The sequence below is a fragment of the Leptinotarsa decemlineata genome, unplaced genomic scaffold (assembly GCF_025532065.1).
Source record: "Leptinotarsa decemlineata unplaced genomic scaffold, Ldec_3_MD MMD2_tig00000035_RagTag_RagTag, whole genome shotgun sequence".
Lineage (NCBI taxonomy): Eukaryota > Metazoa > Arthropoda > Insecta > Coleoptera > Chrysomelidae > Leptinotarsa > Leptinotarsa decemlineata.
In genome coordinates, this window is record NW_027412540.1 from 12,909,474 (window position 1) to 12,930,973 (window position 21,500).

Consider the following 21,500-nt stretch of genomic DNA (forward strand, 5'->3'; position numbering starts at 1 on the left):
AAAAGTTTTTTCGTCAGATGAGTTCAATCGGATTGAGATTGCAATAGCAAGGTAGCAACTTTTTATCAACAATATAGGTGTGTTCGTTGATTGAAAATCTGAATGCTCGATTAGTTCGCTTCGCTTGGATAGAATAATAATACTTCCAAAATACAAATCATGAAATTATAAAAGAACATAATGCAGATCTGCTTTCTCAGTTACATCTGCTCTATGTTGGGTATTTACAAGACCGAGGAAAAAAGTTATCGGTCAGCTCCGAGATCAACGTTAGGATCAGACAGATTTTTTCAGTAGTCAGTTGTCATTTTTTTAAAAATTGTTTAATTTCAGGTATCTTTTGGAAAATCATCAACTTTTGCTAAAATGTTTGACATTTTGAAAATCATAAATTTACAGTTCTGTTGTAGAAAGGAACTCTATCAATCCTATGTTAATGGTTTTGTGATGACAAATAATAGCACGAATGTCAACTCGTCATTCAGATAGGATCAAACGTTCGTTAAATATATTTCGCTTTGTTGACTCTTTAATTATGTTACTGTAATTACGTGGTATCAACTCGCTAGGTTCCAGATTTTCACAATCGAGTACACCTCACATTGTGCTTTGTGCCAATTGAAAATACTATAAAAACGTTATCGAAATCATTCTGTATTGTGGACTCTTTCGAGAGTCGTGACAACAATTTTCACAAACATTTTTTTATTTCTAGACGCGTTTCGCTAACACTCGATTACTTTCGATGAAGCTACGGTTTAAGCGAAACTCACCTAGAATTTAAAATACGTTTGTGAAAATTACCTCAAGAAATTTCGATTTTTGTGAACAAACGACCCTATAATTTGCAAAAACTCAGACCCTTTCTTGAAAAATTTATAATTGTTCATAACTTTTCACTTTATTTATTTAAAAGTTTCGCACAATTTTCTATATGCCATTAGGAATCTAATGAGATTTGGCACTTATTTCAATTACCTCGTATTTGAACTTGTGATCTAGCCTACTTGTAATATTTCTTTTGTGACCAGAAATAAATTAAATGAATTAACTACCAAGTAACTCATTACCCTTTCAATCTAAAATTTACAACATTTAACGTGTTTATCCAAAGATATCGAAGGAATGTATATGATGTACGTTCTTTTTTATATGGTGTGGATATTAATAATACATACAATAATAGTGAACTGCATACAATAGAAATGTGATGCTATGAATATCATAATAGTTTCATTAGGGTGTTGATGGACGGTTGTATTGTTTATCATTTTCCTACTCTCAAAAATGGACTCCGAGTGTTGCTCGAAGGTCAGTAAATTAACTATTTTCATTACTCTCTCGTATTTTTGTACTGAAAGAAACAAGTTCATTATTATCACTTAGATTCCTTTAGTAATGGTTCAATAGCCCATACCCATCACTCTTTCATTTTCACGTGTTCGAATCACGAATATGATTGCTTGTTTTATATTCATTTTAAAGATTTACGAAACGATAAATGTTCAGTGGTTCAGTGGTCGGTGATTTTAATTTGGACAATTGTGGTTTCAGAATATATAAAAAGGTAAATACGACAAAAATCTAACGTGGAGTAGTATTTAACGAGTTAATTTTTCGATTATGAAAAGGTATAAAAATAAATAGTTTTAAAAATAAGCAAATGATTGTATAAGTTTGCCTTTGCTTATTAAATCTCTATAAGATGTTAATTATCATTTTTCTCAAAAAATATTTATTTACTCATCAATTTCTATTCTGTACCCCTCAAAGTTGTTCCCCTATGATATATAACACTTCTACCAGTGTTTTTTTTTTCCAATTTTCGATGCTGTTCTGATATGCACTTTTTGTTATGTCCTTGAGCTCCCTCAGCCATTCGAATTTATCTCCTCAATCGTCGCAAAACGCCGACCTTTGGGTCTCTCCAGTCTCGGGAACAGGAAAAAATCGCAGAGGGGCAAATCTGCTGAATATGGTGACTGAGGCATGATTGAACTTGACGTGCTTTTTTTATCTTGGCTCTTCTATTGGGACGATGGGACTTTGGTTTCGATGTTCATAACCATATAGGTATAGTCGAAGTAAACGATATTGTGCACTCTCTAAAGGCCAAAAAAAAACCAATATATTAGTCCACGTGAACTGTAGAATTGGCCGTTCGTATTTGATAATTTTTACTAACCGAGTTTTACGGTTGGCTGAAGAGTCATAAAATAAAATTTGAAGTCATATTACGGTGACGAATAGAAATCGGGGAATGCTGGGATGGCTATCGCCGTCAGGTTCAGTTCAGGAACTGATCGCGATTTGAGTGTTGAAATTTGATATTGCTGCAGTTATAATTACTTAAAATGTGGAGTCCTTGGACAAGTACTAATAGTAATAACAAGTGTGATAACAACGCAGACTTTTTCCAGTGTAGTGATTCCAATAGCGATGGTGAACAATGCGAAAAAGAGATACCAGTGAATAAGATTCGGATGCATTTGAATATTGAAACACAGAGAGTATGTTTCAATGTACATAAGAATCTACATCTCAAGTTTGGTTTCGAGGGAAACAAACTATTACACAGCAACATCAGATTTGACCGAAATTCCTTTCTCAACTGTACATAAAATAGTCAAAAACAAACCTTATGAATGCAAGACGCGATGTGATACAGGATTACCAAAACCTTTAGATGTTCATCTAATAAATTCATTGAAAAAACAAATATACGACTATTACAAAAGCAATGAGAGTCCTACAACTGAAATCATAAGGAAGAAATAGAATACTTCCAGCCCTAACGTGAGCTGCTGTGACAAAACTCTTCAGAATTGGATAATGAAACTAGGATTCAGATTTAAAATAATAAACAAACGTTAAGTAGTTATGGAAAGCGTAACAAATACTTAGAACAAATAACTAAATATAGATAAGAACAACGTCAAATTTTCTATGTAGACAAAACTTAGTATGACACTGACGACACAGTTACGAAAGGGTGGGCTGATGGTTCGAGAATGTGTACGCTTACCATGCCTGCAAACAAAATTTGATAAGAAGGTAATAGAGCTAATTCAAGAAGAAATATCTAATATTACCGAAGAAGACTGGCATTTGATTCCACCAAGCAGTACATATCAGAAATACGCGACGGACTGTGGCTGCTCATCGTTTTGAGGTTCAACTCAGTTCACCTCGAAATTTACTGTTCAAGAACTCTTTCGTTTGGAGAACTGCGTTCATGTGGAATAAACTTCCTGAGAACGTTTTTCCAAATGGATTTAATCTCCAGAGATTCAACTCGAATGTGAATCACTACTGTCGTACAGGCACCGCTTTTAAAGCGCATTAATGATTTTCCTGTAGTGCTTCTGTTTTGTCCTTAAATAAATAAATACTGGAACAGGTCGTTTTTAATTTTGAAATTACTATTTCGTCGTGTAGTTTTTAAACACTCGCTCCTCCATCTGAGGGGTGGCAACACCAAATTTTAGTTACTATAAATTCGACCTACTATAAATTCACGTCGAGACATTCCCTAATATACGAAAAAAATTCTTGTTGAACTTCAGCTATTATTTCTTGGGTGATTGATTATTTCTGAATCTTGCTTGTTCTGGTTTTTATCAGCCCAGAAATATTTGGAAATAATTGGATGTGTATAATGAGTTTTGTAGTAACAAAATTCTGTCATCGGTTGCAAAAGGATTTTCTGCATTAGGAAAAAATGCTGCCTAAGTAGGTGATAATTCATCTCGGAGAAAGTTCAATAATCCTAGAATGGGATTATACCCGACCAGACATCATCAAACTTTTACCTTTATATGCTATTCCACCATCCAAAGCGGATTTTGAACTGCCCACAAATTTATTATACATGACTCTAAGAAAATGCCTAGTATGCTACGGTCCTCGCAACATACCTAAACAATTATATTTGAAAAGATATATTCATGGTGGCTTCGAAGAAGTTTTACTGAATCGAATAATAAGCATTGTCGAGTTCTACAAAGTAGTTTATCAAGCTTTTTCGATAATTTTGATAACACGGAAGATATTGATAAAATAATTTTTTTTTATAATTTCCGAATCGAATGATAATATCGAGAATTGTTAAATCGTAATTTTATGCATCTCAAAAAGATCTATAAAAATATCTGAACACTTTTCATAGCATTGAAGAGAACAAAATCCGGGTTGGTAAGCCGTGGTCGAAGGGAACCTAGAGTACCAAGCGTTTCGTCTGCTACTGCGGTAGGTATCAACAGTGATATGTTTATTTACTGCGAGAAAGAAAGACATATCTCGAAGTCCCATTGGAATTCCAATGTCTATCGCCTTATTAGATCGCTCCGTACCGCACTGTCGCTTCACTTGACTATATCTGATATGCACGTGGGTAGCGTAGGGAACTCGCAAGAAATCTATCGAAACTACGCGAAAACTAGAACAATCGCGCAATTGAGCGCGATTTTGGTCACGTCACAATTGTTTTGCGACGGTGAGCGGTGGCCGGTGTAATTTTTTTTTGTCAGGAAATGATTCACAATATATTTCTTTAGGAGCAGAGGGACATAATTCAACAACGACTATGACGTATTACATTTGGAAGATAACAGTTTGGAATACTTGAAAATAAATAGATTTTAAAATTCAGAAAATTCATTGAATGGCTAAATAGAATTGAATTCTTTCGCTTTCTTAAATCTGTTTTCTAATGTGGACATCTGTAATTAGTTCACTACAGGCCCATTTAATGACTTGGTACAATTTCTTTCATAATGTTGAATTTTTAAATACTTTTTACTAAAACTCTGGCAAAATTATTAGTCATTAAGTAGGTGGAAGGTCATATGATTCAAATTCTTATATTATTTGGTAGAATTCAGTCAGTATGAACACTACTGAGGTAGTTATTGTATAGCGAAGCACGTGTTGCGGTTTTGTACTGTTCAGTGAAAATTTTATATATATATATATATATATATATATATATTTCACTATGACTGTCGTCATTTACATCAATAATTAATTTATTTCCAGCATTAATATGGAAGTGACCATTCTCCATATAGTCTTTTTCAACTAAAATTACTTTTTTAATCCTTTCCTGCCAGTCTTCTTCGATAATATTAGATACCTCTTCTTTAATTAGCTCTATTACCTTATCAAATTTTGGAAAATTATTTTTACGCCTGATGTTTAGTTTCAGTTTTTCCCAAATCAACTCGATGGGATTGAAAACACAAAAATTGGGGGAAGTCTCAGTATGGTGTGTCCATACTTTTCAGCAAAACTCTCAAGGGCATACACTTTTTCAAATGTTTTTGTCTGTAAACCTTCAAGTTGTTGGTATTTGGTATAGTAATCTTCAAAATACAAATTGTTATCCATTAAAAAACTCTGTATTTCATTTTTCCTCGAATTTTCATTCGGTACTTTGATGAGCTGTTGCGAATGATAGGAACGTTGTCAAGAACTATTACACTATTCGCATACAAATTTGGGATCAATATCAGCCTCCATGTTTTTATAATTCATATAATTGCAGTCCTCAAGTTTTTTTCCACATAATTTCAAAGAATTCGGAACCCATCGTTCACTTCCTCCTCAATGCACAATGATTAGTCACAATCCTTTGTTTGCAGGGATGTTAGGCGTATACATTCTCGAACCATCAGTCCACCCTTTCGTAACTGTGTCGTGAGGGTCATACCAAGTTTCATCCAAATAGAAAATTTGCCGTTGTTCTTGTCTACTACATGGATCAATAAGTCCCGAGACTAACCCAGAGATGGCGCTCTTAGTAAACCAGTAACCACGTCTTTCTAGAGTACTAACCTTTGCTTGAAACGTGTCGAATCGGACCAGAAACAGCTGAGTTATCGAGGTTAGAGTAAAGTCGTTTTGTAGTTTGTTTAAAAAATGGAAAAAACCGAGTTTCGTGTTCTGATAAAACATTGTTTTTTAATGGGTAAAAACACCGTGCAAGCGAAAGAATGGATTGAAAAATGTTACCCCGACTCTTGTCCATCAAAAGCAACGATTTGTCGGTGGTTTGCCGAGTTTAAACGTGGTCGTACCGACACAAATGACGCAGAACGCTCGGGTAGACCTGTGGAAGCTGTTACACCGGAAAATGTGAGTGAAGTGACAAAAATTGTAATGAAAGATCGTAAAGTGAAGCTCCGTGAGATTGCTGAGATGACACAGATATCATATGGAAGTGTATTTACTATCCTTCATGAAAAATTGAGCATGAAAAAGGTTTTTTCTAAGTGGGTGCCGCGATTGCTTTCGATGGAACAAAAACAGCAACGAGTCGATGATTCAGAAAGCTGTTTATCGCTATTTACTCGCAACAAAAAAGATTTCTTGCGTGGTTCGTGACCATGGACGAAACATGGATACATCACTACACTCCAGAGTCAAAGCGGCAGTCATCTGAGTGGCGCACAGCTGGCGAAAGCCGTCCGAAACGTCCGAAAACGCAGCAGACAGCTGGCAAAGTGATGGCGTCAGTTTTTTGGGATGCGCATGGCGTGATTTTCATTGACTACCTCGAAAAAGGTAAATCGATCAACAGTGATTAGTATATTGACTTACTGGTACGTTTGAAGGAGGAAATCGCAAAAAAACGACCGCACATGCAGAGAAAAAAATCCTTTTTCACCAAGACAATGCACCTTGCCACAGATCGATGAAAACAATGGCAAAATTAAACGAATTGGGCTTTGATCTGCTTCCCCACCCCCCATACTCACCAGATTTAGCCCCCAGTGACTACTGGCTCTTTGCTGATCTTAAAAAAATTCTCCAGGGAAAAAGATTTGGCTCAAATGAGGAGGTCATCGCTGAAACTGAAACTTATTTTGAAGCGAAAGATACATTTTTTTTATAAACATGGTATTGAAAAATTGGAAAAGCGTTGGAACCATTGTATCACCCTAAAAGGAGATTATGTTGATGAATAAAAAAAAATTTTGTAAAAAAAATGTTGTTTTCATTGTTAGTCTCGGGACTTATTGATCCATGTGTTATATTTAGTTATTTGTTTTAAGTACATGTTGAACAATTCCACTATTCTTCTGCTTTCCATAACTGCTTGACGTTTGTTTATTATTTTAAATCTAAATCCTAATTTCTTTATCCAATTCTGAAGAGTTTTGTCACAGCTCACGTTATGGCCGGAAGTATTAAATTTCTTCCTTATGCTTTCAGTTGTAGGAATCTCATTGCTTTTGTAACAGTCGTATATTGTTTTTTTCAATGATTTTATTAGATGGACATCTAAAGGTTTTGGTAATCCTTTATCACATCGCATCTTGCGTTCATAAGGTTTGTTTTTGACTATTTTACGTACAGTTGAGTAAGGAATTTCTGTCAAATCTGATGTTGCTTCTAATAGTTTGTTTCTCTCGAAACCAAACTTGAGAAGTAAATTCTTATATACGTTGAAACATACTCTTTGTATGTCAATATTCAAGTGCATCCGAATCTTATTCAGTGGTATTTCTTTGTCGCATTGTTCACTATCGCTACTGGAATCACTACAGTGGAAAAAGTTTGCGTTGTTATCACACTCTTTATCACTATTAGTACTTGTCCAAGGACGCCACATTTTAAACAGATAACAAAAATAAGTAATTATAACTGCACCAATATCAAATTTCAACGCTCAAATCGCGATCAGTTCCTGAACTGAACACGACAGCGATAACCATCACCGCATTCCCGATTTCTATTCGTCACCGTAACATGACTTCAAATTCAATTTTATGACTCTTCAGCCAATCATAAAACTCAGTTAGTAAAAATTATCCAATACCAACCGCCAATTCTTCAGTCCACGTGGACTATTTCGCAGCCGGTTCATTTCTATGTATTGGTTTTTTTTGGCCTTTGAGAGTGCCGACAACTTAAGTGTGCACAATACCGTTTACTTCGACTATACTTATTGCAAAAATTATCATTTTTAGTCATCCTTTAGTATTGTCATATGAATGAGGGAATAAATAAAATATAAAATGATTAATTTCATTCGAACACATTCGGTTTCGATTATTTCGTAATTATATAATACCCACGGCGTTAATTCACAATACCATATATTCGTTCCGAAAAGAAACTTATCAAATAATACCTCTATAATCATACCGCGAAAAAAGTGAAACTTCCATTAGCTAAACCGCTAATAGACTATGCAAACGACATTTATTACGTTAAAATAAACATTGAACGTTCAGATAAAAAATGCAGTATTGACTTCGTCGATGTGCAGGAAAATTTTGTCAGGCTAGTGATGTTAAGTTCTTATCAAACACCGATTGTTGAACAATTCGAAGATATCTTACTTCAGTAGTTGTGTGTTTTTGTGTAGAGTTGATCCAAAAATGGCTATCGTTTTGCAGACCTGTCCGCAGTTCGTGAAGCTATCAGATTTGGAATGTCAGAAACCTCGAGTGGACCTCAACTTTGTCACCCGAATGAGTCGCTCCATCCCCGAGAGCTCGTGGGTGGAGAGCCCCTTTCTCATGTCACATTCGATGGGTTATCGGACGGCCCCTCACCCCTTGGAGGCAGAAAACAGTGGAACTAATTCGGATTCGGATGTTTCTCTGCCACCGGAGGTATCTCAGCCAAAAAAATGCGTCCGGAAATTGGGAACGGACCTGTTGCGCATGTTCCTGGAAGAAATCGGACCGGATGTCGTCGTGGAAGTCGAGGGGCGCAAGCTGAAGGCACACAAGTGTATTTTGGCTTCGAGATGTCAGTATTTTGCTGCGCTTTTGAGTGGAAATTGGTTGGAGAAAAGCGGAAATATCATTTCCATGCAGGTGAGTTTCATTTTATTAATTATGTATTTTTATCGTTTTCAATTCGATTCAATTTGTTTGTTAGCCATTCATTTATTTTACCAATCCATATATGCGGGATTTTATCAATGCATTAATGCCGAGATGAAAAAATAAGTTATACATCTTTTGTAGTGTTTGGGAAAACTAATAATAGTAAACTTTTACGAAGCGCGCGCACGCCGTCACGAAAAACCGACACCCTGAAGTTACCCTCTTCTTCTTCTTCCTTAATTTATATGGCCGTTTTTCTCAGTCGAGCGTATTTGGCCAGACTGACTTGCTCGAGGCAATGCTGACACTCTAAGTTTTCTCATTCACTTTTCATATAGTCGATCCAAAATTCCCGAGTAATCAATGAAAAACAACATATATACCCAAAGCAAGTTTGAATGTATATTTACATGAACCTTTTCTCATTAAATATGACAACGAATTACCGATTGAAATTTAAGTCATCACTTATGTTACATCCTGAGGCTTGCCACACAATTTTCGAATAAACGCAATTTACTTTTTAACGCAATTTACTTTTTATCGCAATTTCTCTTTTAGGTTGATTGACATTTATCTAAATGTTCGAAAGTGTTTCACTATCTATTGATAGAAATTATCAGACGACGTGTGTAATAGCGTCCTAGAAAACGGTGAACGATCTAAGAGTCTTGCTAAATAAAAAGTGATGAATTTCATTTCGTAATATTCGAAGAAACACTTCTTGTAAACGGGGTTCAATACTACAATATAAGGAGATCTGATCTGTATATTAAAATCAATAGAGTCGACAATTTCTGAAAATGCCATTAGTTCAGTTCAAGTGCTGTTTGCAAAAATTTCAAAAGTTATAAACAATTACCTGAAAGAAAAATGTGGTTTGGTATTTTACTAATACCTCAAAAACTATTTAACATTTATCAAATTTGAAAAAATATTCAAAAAGAGGAGGAAATGGTTAAATAACAAATCTGAGATTTTTTTTTTTAGAGCAGGTAAATTGAATTATCATTTAAAAAGAACTGTACCTACATCAAAAATCAATCTGTTTCGTGATTTTTTTAATAAAGTTGTTTATTTAGCTAATTATCAATTTGTGCATTACTTTATGGATGCACATTATATATACATGGTGTAACTGAATAAGTGTAAAACATTTAAAGAGGTGATTCCTCATCGAGAAAAAGATAGGATCTTTCATATAAAAAAATTTCATTGGAGCATCCCTTGTTGAGATACAGGGATGAAGGGGGTACATAAATTTATATAACAATTTGTTTCACAAGCACTGAAAAAGTTACAATATTGAAATTAACCTAACGTTTTGTACTACCAAAAAGACACTTAGCCAGTAATTTATTTGGTTTACCCCATGGTTGTAAGGGGTGGAAAACGCAACCCCTAAAATTTATTTCCAATGTAACTTTTTGTCTTATTATTTGTTTACCATTCAAAAATGTATTTCCGATAGCCGGTTTCATTCTAAACAAAAAATGTTTCTTGGGTTTTTTGCCCAAAATAAACCATTTCGCAGCAAAAAATTATTTTAGGAACAACTACGGAGATACATCGTCATAAATGCGAACTGGATTTATGTTTATTTTGTAGTTACTACCTGCATTAAACGATTAAAGGGTAATAAACAAAACTAATTTATTAATAACAAAACACACTACATGTAGAAATCATAGTAAATGTTCAATATGTCTACCTTCAGACATTACGCATGCATCTAGACGTCGGCGCATGGAGCCTCGTATTCGGTCAAATATTCCTGGAGTCTCTCTGATTACCTTGCACACATCGATGATGCGGTTTCTTAAGTCCTCCACATCGCGAACAGTTAAATGCTGACGTGCTACTTGACTAAAATGGACGGGAGCCCCATCACGTATAAAAAACATATCCCTTCTGACGCCCAAAGGAACTTCCTCCAGCAGTACTGGATGCACTTCTCTTAAAAATTGTACGTATGCCTCATCATTTAATCGAGGAGGTAGAAAATGAGGCCCAGTTAAATCATCCAGTTTCTCCAGATGAACTGAAGATAGCGATAGTGAAACCACTTCATAAAAAAGGGGATAAGTCTGACATTTCCAACTTCAGGCCAATCAGTCTTTTAACATGTATATCAAAAATTTTTGAAATAGCAATGGTAAATCGATTAGTAAAATTTTTTACAAACTTCAAAATGTTTTCTAATAACCAGCATGGATCTGAAAAATAAGTCAATTGAAACTGTTTTGATGTATCTCAGCAATGAAGTCCTACAAGAAATGGACAAAGGAGATCTATCATGTGGAGTTTTTATGGATTTATCTGAAGCCTTCGATTGCATAGATCATGACATTTTATTATGGAAACTCTATAAATATGTAATTCGTGGAAAATCGTACGACTGGTTCAATTCATATTTGAAAAATAGAGAGCAAGTAGTAGAACTCAATCGAAAAGACAAAACGGCAAGATCTGATGCTTTAGATGTGTCTATGGGTGTCCCACAGGGTAGTATTCTCGGTCCAATATTATTTATTATATTTATCAACGATATTAATGAGGTTATAGCAGATACTGCTCACATGATCAATTATGCTGATGATACCAATCTTCTATTAACAGGTGCGAACTTACCTGATATTATAAAAAAGGGTAGCAAAATAATAGAACAATTCAAAGATTATTTTTTAGAGAATAAGTTAGTTCTGAACGATGAAAAAACAAATTGTATCATGTTCAAAGTCAATAACAGTATAGAAACACCACAAAACATAATTATGCACAATCAAAAAATCATTTGTAATACTTCAATGAAGTTTCTAGGCATATACATTGATGACACTTTAAGTTGGAGTAGTCAAATAGACAACCTTTGCCATAAACTATCCTCTGTAACATACGCCATGAGAGTTCTAAAAAAAAATGTTGATCTTGAAGCACTAGTTACAGTATATTATGCGAATTTTTACTCCGCTATGAGACAAGGGATAATCATCTGGGGCTCAAGTCATGGGTTTAATAGAGTTTTCCTATGTCAAAAAAATTATCAGAATAATCTTTAATATAAATACAAGAGATTTCTGCAGAGGAGCCTTTTAGTTCAACAAACTACTTAGTGTGTCAGCAATCTATATATATATATATATGAATCAATAAAATTTATTAGCAATCATCCAGACCATTTTGGTATACATCGTAAAACGCATATTTACGAGAGAAGACAAAAAAACTTCTCATGTCCCATCCATTCAAAATCCCTATATGAACGTAGCACTATATATGCTGGAATGAAATTTTATAATAATCTTCCGAAAAACATAAAAGATATTGTTGTTGCTAACAGATTTCTGAAATCTGTAAGAAAATTCTTATATAATCTAGAGCCCTACAATACTGATGAATATTTTCTGGCCTGTGGAAATTTATGAACCAAATTTTATTCAAAATTGCGCTATGTATTTATAGAAATTATCTCTACTTTCAGTAATCATGCGTAATATGACGCACATTTTAATATGTTTGTGATCGTGTTTAAAACTTGAAGTTATTCATTTTGAATGCTTCATTTTTGGATTTATATGTACACATATTTGATATTTTTACAATTTTCCTTTTGACGTATTTCTCAGACAAAAATATTCTGCCACTCTTGTGAATGATTATAAAAAGCAGAGTACTGTTGAAATAAATGTATCTATCTATCTATAGCCAATAACTCCGAGCCTCACGTTAAGAATAAACTGTTCTTGATGGTTAGTTTCGACAATAGTATGAGAGTTTTCATCAGCCCATATGTGGTAATTATGAAAATTAATAATCTTGTCCCGAGAAAAACTACATTCGTCTGTGCATTCTATCGTCTTCAGAAAGTCACAATTTCTTCTAATCATTTCCAGCATCCAATTGCAAAATTCAAGACGGTTCGGAAAGTCTTGGGGTAACAGTGCCTGTACTCGTTGCAGATGGTAAGGGTATAAGAGTTGTTCCTTTAAAATTCGAAATACCGTCATATGATCAACATTTAGCTGAAAAGCAATCTTTCCAGTACTGGTAGTAGGTTGTTTTTCAATAAAATTAAGTACTGCTTCCTCAAGCTGTGGTGTTCGTACTTCTCGATGGCGACCACAATCCTGCGTTCTTTTGTCGAATGAACCATATTCTCGTAATCATTGATGAAGTCGAGCAAATATTCTATGTGAAGGATGCTGCCGTTAAGAATACATTCCAGCATATTTTCTAGAAGCTTCTAACCCATTCCCCTGCGACAGACCGTAAACGTAATGCATATCAGCCATTTCCTCATTTGTGTATGCCATTTTAATAACAAGTGAATTATTAAAGTAACAAATTAAGAACAGAACAACAACACACAATTAGTATTAATTCAATTTCGAAAATTCAGAAAATGACAGCATCATATCAATTTAATTGTCACTATCGCTAATAGCGACCTACTAGATAGATTAGTTTCGTATTTTCGCATTTATTACGATGTATCTCTGAAGTTGTTCCTAAAATAATGATTTGCTGCCAACTGGTTTATTTTGAGTAAAAAACCCAAGAGACGAGACATTTTTTGTTTAGAATGAAACAGGCTATCGGAAATAAATTTTTAAACAGTAAACAAATAATAAAACAAAAAGTTACATTGGAAATAAATTTTAGGGGTTGAGTTTTCCACTCCTTACAACCATGAGGTAAACCAAATAAATTTCTGGCTAAGTGTCGTTTTGGTAAGTAGTACAAAACGTCAGGTTAATTTCAATATTGTAATTTTTTTAGTGCTTGTGAAAAAAATTGTTATACAAATTTTATGTACCCCCTTCAAGGGGCTGTATCTTAACAAGGGATGTTCCAATGAAATTTCTTTATATGAAAGATCCTATCTTTTTTTCGATGAGGAATCACCTCCTTAAATGTTTTACACTTATATAGTTACACCCTGTAGTATATAAGAATGGGAGATAATCAGTCTTTATGTTATCCAGGGCTTTACTTTACTATTTTTATTCTGTAATGACTGATACCTTGTTAAAAAATTTCGTAGTTTCCAGTAATTACGAATAATAAAACTATACATTTATTATTTCTATAGGGGTTCTCATACGAGTCCATCTACTTTGCCCTTTGCCATATCTACAGCGGTGCGGCCCATGTTCCGGATTCCATCAGTCTTGTCGAACTCGCTTCTCTCGCTGATATGCTGGGACTCGAAGGATTGAAAGAGGTAGTTGAACATGCTTTAAAGCAGAGACACTGCCACAATTTCCACAAGCCTTGCGCTGGATGTTGCACTGGGGTCCTGGAAGTACTGCCTTTGTCTGCTGCTTATGGTCTGGATGATCTATATCAAAGGTATGTACATTTTATTGTGAAGGACCTTGTTAACGCACTAAATGGTATTTAATTTTTTTTCATTTTCAAGGCCCATATCTATTTGTATCAAGTGCGAACACAATATGTTACGGTTAGTAGAAATGGAGTTCTGCTGCATTTTTATCTTTACCACTTTGACACTCATAACTGTATAAATTGAACCACCATTTGTTGGTTTTTAGCGTCGCATCAAAAGATTGTTATTTACGCCACAGCGACAAATTGGGGCGGGTATAATCTAAAGATTATACCTTTTCACGCAAATTTTGTCCGACCTTCTCCCTTTCAAAAATAAAGAGGAGGAGGATTCATTACATCGTCTCGTACCTAATTCGGTTTGAATGATTGATACAACAAAAAAATGCTTTCAAAAGCAAACGGTGTCATGTCGCATTGAACCAAGCAAATGCGGTGTAGGGGCCATTGACTCATATGGTACAGGCTTTCAAAAAATTCAAAAATTGCTTGTTTTCATCGACTGTTCAAACCAAATTGTTTATGTTGAAATTCTTCATGTATCTCATGGCAGAATAACAAACAGAAACTGTGTGTGGGTGTAGCTTTGGTATTATGAAAAAAAAAATGAGTTCTATTCGTGACAGGCTAGAATCTCTGCCTTTTTTGTTAAATGTATTTATTGAGTGACGAGCACGGCGGTACAATTATGGTAAAAGCGGTTTATAGCACTTGTGAGAAATGTGTTCTGGAAATAGCTGGTATTCATCTGTGCATAGAATTTCAAAAGCACGTGTATCTTCAATCTAGAATTTATTTATTTATTCATTGCACGGGATCAACCTTTACAAGTATCAAATATAACAAATATTCATATTCAATTTAAAAACTTAAGAACAGTGTAAGTGAGATTCAAAGTAAAAGCACAAAGATAAACAGAATTATAGATTATACAATTCAAATTACAGAGATAAATGACGAGAATAATATAAGTAATAAGTGAACATTAAGAATTTGTTGATTAATTTTCAAATTGCCCTCAGAAGACATTTGAATTTTGACAGGCCTATACCTGTGATCTCTAGATGTAAATTTTTTTCATTGAACATTCTGAGTGAAAGATCAATAAAAGAGTGCATTCCATAGTTTGCATGATGGAAGGAAATGTGAAACAGATCATTATTTCTGAGAGTTCTCTTACATTATCCTCACATGAAGTTTCGTGAAAATATGAAAGGCTGAACACCAACTTGCTCACATTGTGCCTTCTAGGGCGATTACAAAAAATTAATTAATTGTTCATTTATTTTGAAAGGACTACAAATGGGACGAATCCAATAAATATACAGTTGTGTTATCAAATTTACATCTTTTACACTGCTGAAAGATATGAACTTACATGTAGCAGTAGCAAAAGAATTAAATTGTTTTTTGAGTTTGCTCACAAAGGTGGTAAAAAATATTTCTATTACATTATTTAGATGAGCAATAGTCTCATGATATATTTAAATATTACTGAATTACCGAAAATATTGTGATTTGGAAATATTGAAAATACAATATAAAAAATGTCATCTTCCCTACTATCATATGGGAGTACATCTCACCTTTTCATGAAATGCTAACCATTGAAAAATAACCTTTTTTAAAAAATTACATCAAAATCTTGGTCACTAAGAGTGCTATTCAATACAAATAACTAAGATTGTGTAAATTATATTTCTTCAAGACAATAAACCGTTCAATTATATTTTTCTTCTGCAGTTTGAGTTATTATGTACTATAAGAGTTATTTTTATATGAGATAAGGAAACTAAAATAACTTCAAAAATTTTCCAAATCTATATTTAAAAACGTTTCTCTAAGCCACTTCGTTTGAAAAAATCTGTTTAAAATCTGTTTTTCCGTTAATCAGCTGTCGCCTATATAGCTTTAAGATGGATAGCTTCATAAATGTCTTGTTTCGAGTTTCAGTGTATTTTATTTAAATTTGTGTAGATGATAACACTATAGTAAATGTTTAAAATATATTTTTCAAATAATAACATAAGTTTTCACGACCACAGTTACGATAATAATGAACAAAATCCGGTATGGTAAGCCGTGATCGAATGGAACCTTAAGTACCAAACGTTTCGTCCTCTAACGCGGCAGACATCATCATTGGTATATGCTTCGACTGCAAGGACGAAGGTTTAATCTCGAAGTCTCAGCAACGACTGACTGGCGAGCTACGTGTTCACTCGTATTTATAATTTCAGAGAGTTGGTGGGGATGGTGATGGGGGCGATGGCGGTGTGTCCGTGCAAATGCCCACTCCTGATTGGTCAGCACTTTTGCTACATAGTTCTGATTGGTCTGCAGTGTAACTGTTTTCTATGCTTGAATGCGCCTGCTTGAACAGTATTCATCATTTCCAAAGCTTTGGCTAAAAATTCGATAATCGATTTTGAACAGTAACAGTAGTGCTATTATGTTTATGTTACGAAAGATTATAATAAAATAAACTCAATATAACACATTTTTTGCACATAAATAGTGTCTTGAGGAAATATTTTTGGACATGTATTCTTGCACACAAATGTCTTCTTTTACTGAACTGAATAACCTTCAACGCTTTGATACCATGGTTCCCAAACACCTTTAATTTTAAAAACTCTGCTGGAACATTTTTGATAATAATAGACATCCAATAAGTTCATTGTAACAAAAATGTCTTGTAATTCAGATGATACCATACCAATATTGAGAAATTTTTTTGTTTAAAGTAATAACGACTACTGAACAGATACATTTACGTTAATAATTAATTTTTTGGACGTTGATAATAGTTTTTATATCATTTCAGTTGCATTCACAGGAACATATCCTGATGTGTACAAAATAAAATGAAACAACTCAATATCATGAAAATACAAATTAAAAATCAAAATTTGTTAGAACACAAAATTTTCATTATATATTATTGAAAGATCATTGTTAACTATTGTTATCCAAAATAACAAACTGATAATTTTTTCCATCTTAGTGTAATTGTTATTAATAAAAATGTTTTTGGAAACATTAGATGCTTGCAATGGATCACCCAACATTTTGTGCGTGTTTGGCCGAGTAGAGCTTTTGCCAGTCTTCCCAGGGAATTGAGAGAGAAGTGTTATCAGCAGCATGTGGTCCACATGACTCCTGATAGAGTATTGGAAACTATTTTGTCTTGTGACAAGGTAAGAATATGTCGTTTAAACATGCATTTTTATGAGCCGAGTGGGAGGTAATTTAAGACATTTTTCTTGAAACATTTTCTGTTTCAGGTTCTCGCAACTCTTCCAACGATGCGTTGGGCAGAACCAGTGACTCAATTAGTATTGCAACTAACTGACGCCTGTCACCTCTATCACCGGCAGCATTTTGCATCAGTGTTGAGTTCACAATACGTTGTGAATTTGGATACAGGATTAGGATTTGGCATTTGTCAGATTGAAGAGAGAATGTTGATGGCAGCTAAGAATTTAGGAGTAGAACAAGCATGTCGTAGTTATTCTAGGTGAACAAGATCTGATTTAATCAAGGATATTTTGACTAATTCCAATTGGTGTTTTGTAGATGTTGCAAAATGCTAGATCAAAACTGGAGCAGACCATTTGCAGACTTACTGAATAAAGTTAAGGTACATTTAGAACAGTGTCTTGTCGGACAAGCAGACAGGTTGATTAGAAGCAATGCCTGGTTACGACTTGACACACCATTAAGGTAAGTTCTTGGGAGTCATCCACAAAATTCATCATGCATTCTCAGATTTGCAATCTAGATCTAATTGAAATAAATTCATGTGTACATGTTGATGGAGTATTTCCCATAGTATTTATTATCGGCTGGTGAGTCACTTATCATAATGAAACAATTTTCAATTTTAAAAGTGGAGAATTACTGACTATCTCTCTGATTTTGAATCTGTAAAAAATATTAACAAAAAAGTTCTGTTATATATGTAAATATAAAATTTTGCCTGAAAAGATGAAGACAAGTTACTTTTCACTTTTTCATTCTCATCTCAAATATGGAGTGACACTATAGGGGAATTCTTCTGGAGCAGCAAGCATTTTCAGTAAACAAGAAAGGTTCTTAGAATTATTGTAAATGTGACATTGGCATCAAATATGTGTTTCCTATAATATAATGTCACTATCCTGTCTATATATGTATCGCCCCTTTAACTTTTTTTGTCTCTCCTGATATCGATGTAGAATTTTGGTTGTTCAATCGGTATCACAATTTGGGTTGATTGGATTAAAAATATTTTTGTAGCATTACCAGTATTATAGAAAATTACTCCAACATTTAAATTTCAAATGGAAAATACAGAATATTTATACATTTTTAGATTCAGCAGTTCATTTTACATACAAACATCATATTTTGGGAGAATAATACAAAGTATCATTTTTACCAAAATAATTTGTCGGCAATAATTACTGAAAAATGGGTGATTTGCTTCTATGCAAAGGAACCTCACCTCTGTCTCTTCAAGAATATTTCTGATAATTTCCATTTATCTAACAAACAATCAGTCTTATCGCAATACAAGTACTCTTTTGCGTAAACTCAAAAGATTTAGTAGAGTTGAAATGGGCGTGGGGATTTACTTCAACTTCACTTTTAGCTGTCATATGATTACCATAAACTTCGAGAAAGTAAAGGCATGTTTAGATCAATGTTTCATAGCTCACGGGCGTGCAAATAATAACTTTTCACTTGCGACTTTCGAATATTTTATCGCCATTCTTATTTTTTTTTCAGAACACGAATCAAGGAACTAACTCCCAGCATGGAACCTTCGAGTCGTCTACCTCGTGCTACTCCTTCAGCTAGAAAACCCTCCTCAACATCTAAACTCAACATCCACAGTCCTCTACTAAGTTCTTCTGATTCGTCCAGAAACTCCAGTCCAGGTATCAATCAACAAGGTCGTTTACACACTTCAACCGCCAGCCCATCTCTTCGGCGAAGTCTCTTGCTCGCTGCCAAGGCACCCCAGGTGCCTCCAAGTCCATCCACACACCGCCGAAGTACCTTAACACAACCTACTGCTGCCAGTACGGCAAAGTCTGCTGCGTCCAAAACCACGACCAAGACCCAAGTGAGGGCTCCGCCAAAACCAATTAATGTCAAACCTCCTGTTCAAACCACGGTGTCAAAGCCCATTCCATCCAGAAAGCCTCCTGTAACCATTTCTAGAAATCCTAGCAAAGGTAAGAAGGAAGCTCCGTTAACTGTTGTTTCGAAAAAAACAGATAGCAGGGCCAGTTCTCCGCTGAAGGTAGATAGTCGAACGAGTTCACCCAAAAAGTTGGACAGCAGAGTGACTTCTCCAATTAAAGGTAAGTTCATAATAGATAGATATTTATTTATGTTTCTTATCGAAGATTTTATCAATATGGTATTTTAATAGAAAAATACATTTGAAGTAACATACAAATTACAGTTGAAATAAATCAAACAAGACAAAAGTACAGAACTCTATAAATAAATTAAGGTAAAATTATTCAACTAAAGATAATCAAATTCCATTCAGTAACATCAAGATCACCATTAAAAAAATTCGTTGATTGAGTAATAACTTTCCGGTATAAGTTTATGTTTAATTTTAGTTTAAAAATTATAATATGGTCACCTTCAAATGTAAAGGAAGCTTATTATAAAACCTAGGTCCATAATTATTTATAGAATATTAGCTCTTCGTCAATCGTACAAATTCAGATGCTATGAGAGCTGCATTTCTTATATCATAATGATGAATGTCACTAAGCATCATGAATCCCTAATAAGCATCGAGAAATGTAGAAATAGATAGTGATGCTATTTTCTCAGGATAATGTTTTTTATTGTACTGAAAACAGTTCCATTTTCCTTTTTATTTGTTCCAAGTTGTATATTATGATTTAAAACACACTTTGTTTGATATAAACACTTTATTTTTTTATAATATTATGACAAGTTTCGCTAACACATTAGCACACATTGTGATATTTTTCAAAAATAAAGTTTTTGGAGATCAAATCGTAAGGTGTAGTTTATGAAAAAAATTTATTTATTCTCCAGTAGCTATCTGCATGACAATCGACTCCAAAATACTAAAAGATGCTAACGAAAGTAATTGATGTAAATCAGATGAAAGAAACTCAGGTACAAAACCGTAATAAACAAAATACTGATTGGTCTCCATCTGTTTTACCAGTATTCTCAAAAATATTAAAGAAAATCATGAGTGTCAGGTGGATGAAATGTATTGACTGGTCAGTATGGATTTCGTGTGTGTATGTATGTATTCTATTAGGACCAAAATAAGTCGTTTGTTTAACTGCAATTAAATTAATTTGTTTATGATTTTATATTTGTTTTAAGATTGATTTTGAACTTTGTATTTTTCAATTATAATTAGGACTACTCCTTGATCAGATAAACATTATAAATTGATGGATGTAACCTTTACTACGTGGTAGGAGATTATCATGAAAAATGAGAAATAAAACTTTTTATATATTTTTTACCACTTTTATTCGTAACTAATGTAACTGGAGTTCCATTCTATTAAGACATTTTATTGCAATTGTTTGAAAATGTCTTTGTAGGACGAAACTGCAGTAATAACATTAGTCATGAATAAAAGTGGTAAAAAAAACAGAAAGTTTTATTTCTAATTTTCCATGAGAAACATTAAATTTAGTTTTAGTCATCCTTCTATTGTTGGTTGGTGAAACATGCTTGGTGAGACAGTATTTTAATTATGTTGTGGAAAAAGTGTTTTCAAAATAGATTCGAAACCAAAATGCTGGTATAATCAATGGAAACTATTTTCAATGAAAACTCACGTGAAAAATCCGTTTTGATATGAATATGTATCGAAAATTTAGTTTTTTCGTTATAAAATGAGGAATTGACCAAACTTTTTTTCCTAATAGGTGAATCAAAAATCGAAAACATTTTTTTCAAATGGAACACCATTAAGAACACTTTCTGAAAATATATAAAATTGAGCAATTTGATAGTTATAATATTATAACACAACATCAAAATCTTTCAATATTACTATCATAATTTTATCGACAATGTTCATCTCAGAAGAAAAATTTCGAAAATAATGATAAGCTCTCCTATTGATTATTTCCCTACGAGATTCAATAATGTTTTGTGTTCAGTACCAATCTACGTTATCAAGACTCCTGAACAAAACATTATTGAAATCTGAACATCTATTAATCTGACTCGAATTTATATCACCCATAAATTTTGATTCAAGTTTATATTGAAGAAGTTTAATGTTGAAAAAAATAT

At 33.7% G+C, this 21,500-nt stretch overlaps 1 protein-coding gene across 4 annotated transcripts in view; it reads left to right on the top strand.

Annotated features, from left to right (window-relative positions):
• LOC111510524 (uncharacterized) overlaps positions 1-21,500 on the top strand; it is a 57,655-nt gene that overhangs the window by 24,871 nt on the left and 11,284 nt on the right. For all 4 annotated transcript variants that reach the window (XM_074171915.1, XM_074171916.1, XM_074171917.1 and 1 more), the window contains 6 exons: positions 8,406-8,831; positions 13,936-14,195; positions 17,239-17,392; positions 17,480-17,712; positions 17,772-17,918; positions 18,966-19,546. In XM_074171915.1, the coding sequence (XP_074028016.1) occupies positions 8,406-8,831; positions 13,936-14,195; positions 17,239-17,392; positions 17,480-17,712; positions 17,772-17,918; positions 18,966-19,546 (1,801 nt within the window). The remainder of the gene's footprint in view (positions 1-8,405; positions 8,832-13,935; positions 14,196-17,238; positions 17,393-17,479; positions 17,713-17,771; positions 17,919-18,965; positions 19,547-21,500) is intronic.